Source organism: Lithobates pipiens, unplaced genomic scaffold (genome assembly GCF_037356315.1).
Source record: "Lithobates pipiens isolate NorthernLeopardFrog02 unplaced genomic scaffold, aLitPip1_a1.2 Scaffold_18, whole genome shotgun sequence".
In the NCBI taxonomy this organism is placed as follows: Eukaryota; Metazoa; Chordata; class Amphibia; order Anura; family Ranidae; genus Lithobates; species Lithobates pipiens.
The window spans coordinates 29,841,997-29,848,436 of record NW_027507758.1 but is presented as its reverse complement, the minus strand read 5'-3'; the positions used below and the strand labels follow the sequence as shown (position 1 = coordinate 29,848,436).

At 40.0% G+C, this 6,440-nt stretch overlaps 1 protein-coding gene across 1 annotated transcript; it reads left to right on the top strand.

Annotated features, from left to right (window-relative positions):
• Nucleotides 1-2,694: 2,694 nt before the first annotated feature.
• On the top strand, nt 2,695-4,499 carry LOC143987051 (somatostatin receptor type 4-like). The gene has a single exon (XM_077485512.1). It carries the CDS (start codon nt 3,182-3,184, stop codon nt 4,349-4,351), a length of 1,170 nt encoding a protein of 389 aa, XP_077341638.1. The 5' UTR covers nt 2,695-3,181; the 3' UTR covers nt 4,352-4,499.
• Nucleotides 4,500-6,440: the final 1,941 nt, after the last annotated feature.

Sequence of the window (6,440 nt, the reverse complement as noted above, 5' to 3'; positions counted from 1 at the left end):
GACACATATAAAAGCTAATGCTATGGGTTATAAAATGAAAATCTCTGGTTGGAATGGGTTAAATGACAGAGAACCCTTTCACTACTGTTTGAAAGTAAGCAATGCAAAAATGTATTATGTAATGTTAACAGCAGAAGGTTAATAGCAAATAGGAATACACTGGCAGTTACAATACATTACATAAAACTTAAAGAAGGGACCGTTGTGTGAAAAATGGGTACACAGGCATGTCCTTCCAAAATAATGATTGCATACACCCCCCCCCCCCCCCCTCAAAAAAAAAAAAAAAAAAAAAAAAAGAAAAGAAAAACATGAAACCATGGAAGTTATGAGGAGTTAGAAAATAAAAAATATCTGCTAAGCTTTGATGCTGCACAATGAGATTCCTTTTCACTGATGAAAGTAACCAATGCATTAAAGTATCATGTAATGCTCATAAAAGGTTAATAGCAAATAAGCATATTTTGCAGTTACAGTATATTACATACAATTTAAAGTAGGGACTTTTGTAGGGAACAAAAATGGGACAGAGGGATATTCGCTAAAATAAGGGTTGCCTACAGAGACCCCCCACCCCCCAAACGAAAAAAGACACATATGGATGCTATCAGGCGTTAAAAAAAGAAAATACAAATATCTGATTTGTTGGGATGCTGCACACTAAAATATCTCTTCACTACTGTTCGAAAGCGAGTAGTATAATAAAGTACCATGTAGTATTACCAAAAGGTTGATATTTTGTCAGTTACAATATATTACCATATATAAAACCTCAGGGAAGGATCATTGTAGGAAAAAGGGGACAGAGGGATCTTTATCCAAAACAGGGGTTGCCCGCATTCCCCCAAAGATAGACACATATGAAAGCTTTGAGGAGTTAAAAAAAAAATAAAAAAATGTGATTGGCTGGGATGCTGCACACTGAGGTTCATTTCCACTACTGTTTGAAAGTAAGCCAATACAATAAAGTACCATGTAATGTTAACAAAAAGTGAATAGCAAATAGGCATATTTTGCAATTAGAGTATAATGCTAGAACCCCCCCCCCCCAAAAAAAAAGACACATAAAAGCTATGAGGAGTGCCCTAAACAATAAAATAAAAAAAATAAAAGTATGTGATTGGCTGGGATGCTGCACACTGAGATTCATTTCCACTACTGTTTGAAAGTAAGCAATACAATAAAGTACCATTAACAAAATGATAATAGCAAATAAGCATATTTATGTATGCAACCCCTCCAAAAGGGGGTTGCCTACATCTCCTAAAAAGACACATATGAAAGCTATAAGGAGTGAAATGATATATGTGTATGTAATGGTAACAAAAAGGTTAATAGTAAATAAGCATATTTTGCAGTTAGAGTATATTACATAAAACTTACAGGAGGGACAATTTTGGGGGGGAAGGGGACAGAGGGATGTTTATCCTAAACAGAATAAATACATACCAATATGTGATTGGCTGGAATGTTGCACACTGAGATCCCTTTTCACTAATGTTTAAAAGTAAGCAATACAATAAAGTACCATGTAATGTTAACAAAGGGTTCATTGCAAATAGGTATATTTTGGCAATTGCAATATATTACACAAAACAGGAAGGATCATTGTGGGAAAAATGGAACAGAGGGATGTTTGTCAAAAAAAAAGTGGCTGCATACACCCCCTAAAAAATAAATAAAAAAAGAAGAAGAAGAACACATATGAAAGCTTTGAGGAGTAAAAACAAAAAAATAATAGTAAATAAGCATATTTTGCAGTTAGGAGTATATTACATTAAACAAGAGGGACTATTTGGGGGGGGGGGGGGGAGTGGGATGTTTGTCCTAAACAGAATAAATACATAAAAATATGTGATTGGCTGGGATGCTGCACACTGAGATTCCTTTTCACTACAGTTTGAAAGAAATACAATAAAGTACCATGAAATGTTAACAAAGGGTTAATAACAAATAAGCATATTTTGAAGTTAGAGTATATAGCACAAAACATACAGGGGGGGGGGGGGGTATGAGGGTATATTGCATAAAACTTAAATGGGGGATCATTGTGGTGAAAAAGGGACAGAGGGATGTTTGTCAAAAAAAAGAAGGGTTGTATACATCCCCTAAAAAAGACAGATATGAAAGCTTTAAAGGAGTAAAAAAAAAAAATGTGATTGGATGGGATGCTGCACACTGAGATTCCTTTTCACTACTGTTTGAAAGAAATACAATAAAGTACCATGAAATGTTAACAAATGGAATAGCAAATATTATTATTATTATTATTATTATTATTGTTATTATTATACAAGTTTTATATACAAATAAGCATATTTTAAAGTTAGAGAATATTACAGAAAATGTACTGGGGTACCATTAGAGTGTATTGCATAACACTTACAGGAGGGACCATCTTGGGGAAAAGGGGGACAGAGGAATGTTTTGTCCTAAAAAATAAAAAATAAATAAAAAAAATAGATGTGATTGGCTGGGATGCAGCACACTGAGGTTCGTTTTCACTACTATTTGAAAGTAAGCAATACAATAAAGTATCATGTAATGTTAACAAACGTTTAATAGCAAATAAGCATATCATTTTTCACTTACAGCATATTATATGACAATTAAAGAAGGGACCATTGATGGGATGAGAGGGATGTGTCTCCAAAATAAGGATTTTTTTCACCTCCCCCCCAAAAAAAGAGGAGTTGGGTATCTGCATGCTGTCTGGATGGAGGAGCTCCAACCAGTGGTCCATTGGCATGGTGCTGAAATCCTTTACCGGCTGCTATACGCATCTTATTGGAAGATTACTGAATCCAATGAACTCATCAGAGACGTCGCCAGTAATAGCAGGCACACAAGCAACTAATGATCTTCAGGCACACAAGCAACTAATGATCTTCAGGCACACAAGCAACTAATGATCTTGCCAGTTGATGGGGAAGTGATGCATTGCCCAGAGCTAAAGCAAGTGGCTGGTGATGACTTTGTACAGAAGGAGCCAACACAGACCTAGAGCTCACACACTGCAAGAAGCTGCACTGCATCATCCATCAGAGATCCCTCTCCTCCCTCCTCTCACCCTTCTCTCTCTCCCTCTCTCTCTCTCTCTCTGTGTCTCAGTTGCTCTGAAATCCATTGCAAGCTGAGGATCTCCCTGCTTTAGCAGCTCCATTCCTATGGGACACCTACAATGACCACTTCCCCTGATCTCCTGGCGCCGGTGGAGGCAAAGATCCTGCTGAGCCCATGGAACCAGTCCAGGGACCTGTCCGTGACTTTGCACCCCTTTAATGCCATTAGCAGGAACACCACCAGCAACAGCAATTCCCCGGTGGAGACAGAGAGGGATGTCAGCATGATAGTCATCCAGTTCATCTATGCCATCGTGTGCCTGATTGGGCTGATTGGGAACTCCATGGTCATTTTTGTCATCTTGAGGTATGCCAAGATGAAAACTGCCACCAACATCTATATCCTCAACTTGGCCATCGCTGACGAGCTCTTCATGCTCAGCGTGCCCTTCCTGGCCGCCTCCGCGGCTCTGCAGCATTGGCCCTTCGGCTCAGGGATGTGCCGCACGGTCCTCAGTGTGGATGGCATCAACATGTTCACCAGCGTCTTCTGCCTGACCGTCCTCAGCGTGGACAGGTACGTGGCCGTGGTCCACCCCCTAAGAGCGGCCAGGTACAGGAGACCGACGGTGGCCAAGATGATCAACATCTGCGTCTGGATTGTCTCCCTCCTGGTCATCTCCCCCATCCTGATCTTTGCGGACACCGAGTCATCCAAGAACGGGGTGGTGGTCTGCAACCTCATGTGGCCCCAACCTACCTGGTCCACCGTCTTCGTCGTCTACACCTTCCTCTTGGGCTTCTTCCTGCCGGTGGTGGCCATCTGCCTGTGCTACATCCTCATCATCATCAAGATGAGAGCGGTGGCTCTGAAGGCTGGTTGGCAGCAGAGGAAGAAGTCTGAGAAGAAGATCACCAGGATGGTCCTCATGGTGGTCACCGTCTTTGTCATCTGCTGGATGCCCTTCTACATCGTCCAGCTCCTCAACCTCTTCCTGCCCCAGATGGACGCCACCATCAACCACGTCTCTATCATCCTCAGCTATGCCAACAGTTGTGCCAACCCGATCCTCTATGGATTTTTTTCAGACAACTTTAAGAGGTCCTTCCAGAGGATCGTGTGTTTTCGTTGGATTGAGAATGGGACAGATGAGCCGGTGGATTATTATGCCACAGCTCTGAAGAGCAAGGTGTGCAACAACCACCACCCCTTGGACTTCCAACAGGAGCCCCTTCAATCCGACCCTTGTTACAAACATGGGACCATCACAAGGACCACTACCCTATAGCAGAGCCAGGATGCCTTGTTTCCAATTAACTGCTGCTAGCCGCACATGCTATGTTCTGAGGTTTACATGTCTGTCCAAGGTGTCCCAGTCTGTGTCTGATTTGTACTGATGGTGGGTTCCAGTGAGCTTAATAAATTGTAAACACCAACCTGGTCTTCAACAGCAGTATGTTCCCAACATTATTATTGTTGGCATGACTAGTATTCTTATTTTATATTACCATCAGTGGTCTTCAACTTGTAGCTCAGGAGTCATATGTAGCTCTCAGTTACCATTCTTGAAGCACATATTTTAGATTACCATTAGTGGTCTCCAAGTTGTCGCTCAGGAGTCATATGTACCTCTCAGTTACCATTGATGAAGCACTTATTTTACATTACCATTAGCATTTTACATTACCATCAGTGGTCTCCAGCTTGTAGCTCAGGAGTCATATGGAGCTCTCAGTTACCATTCTTGAAGCACTTATTTTACATTACCATCAGTGGTCTCCAAGTTGTAGATCAAGATTCATATGTACCTCTTAGTTACCCTTGATGAAGCATTTATTTTACATTACCATTCACATTTACATTACCATCAGTGGTCTCCAAGTTGTAGATCAAGATTCATATGTACCTCTTAGTTACCATTGATGAAGCATATATTTTACATTACCATTAACATTTACATTACCATCAGTGGTTTCCCAGTTGTAGCCATTAAGCTGGTCATACATTACACAATTTTCTTATTCAATTTTCTTTAGATTTGCCTTCAACTATGTAGTGTAAGGGCCTGCCTGATTTCATACAAATTGAAAGCATTTATGTTTGACGGAATATTATATGGTTTTGGCAAATCTAAAGGAAAGTTGTACCAGAAAATTGTATACTACATGGCTGGCCTCAATGGTCTCCAAGTTGCAGCCCAGGAGTCATAAGTTGCTCTGTTTTCTTTGATGAAGCACCTATTTTACATTACCATCAGTGGTCTCCAATTTGCAGCTTAGTAGTCCTATGTAGCCCTCAGTTACCTTTCATGTAGCATCTATTTTACATGACCATTAATGGTCTCCAAGTTGCAGCTCAGGAGTCATATGTAGCTCTCAGTTACCTTTGATGAAGCACTTATTTTACATTATCATCAGTGGTCTCCAAATAGCTGCTCAGGAGTCATATGTAGCGCTCAGTTACTTTTGATGAAGCACCTATTTCACATTACCATCAGTGGTCTCCAATTTTTAGCTCAGGAGTCATATGTCGCTCTTAGTTACCATTGATGAAGCACTTATTTTACATTACCATTAGCATTTTACATTACCATCAGTGGTCTCCAGCTTGTAGCTCAGGAGTCATATGGAGCTCTCAGTTACCATTCTTGAAGCACTTATTTTACATTACCATCAGTGGTCTCCAAGTTGTAGATCAAGATTCATATGTACCTCTTAGTTACCCTTGATGAAGCATATATTTTACATTACCATTCACATTACCATTAGTGGTCTCCAAGTTGTAGATCAAGATTCATATGTACCTCTTAGTTACCCTTGATGAAGCATTTATTTTACATTACCATCAGTGGTTTTCCAGTTGTAGCCATTAAGCTGGTCATACATTACACAATTTTCTTATTCAATTTTCTTTAGATTTGCCTTCAACTATGTAGTGTAAAGGCCTTCCCGATTTCATACAAATTGAAAGCATTTATGTTTGACGGAATATTATATGGTTTTGGCAAATCTAAAGGAAAGTTGTACCAGAAAATTGTATACTACATGGCTGGCCTCAATGGTCTCCAAGTTGCAGCCCAGGAGTCATAAGTTGCTCTCAGTTTTCTTTGATGAAACACCTATTTTACATTACCATCAGTGGTCTCCAATTTGCAGCTTAGTAGTCCTATGTAGCCCTCAGTTACCTTTCATGTAGCATCTATTTTACATGACCATTAATGGTCTCCAAGTTGCAGCTCAGGAGTCATATGTAGCTCTCAGTTACCTTTGATGAAGCACTTATTTTACATTATCATCAGTGGTCTCCAATTTGTAGCTCAGGAGTCATATGTCGCTCTTAGTTACCATTGATGAAGCACTTATTTTACATTACCATTA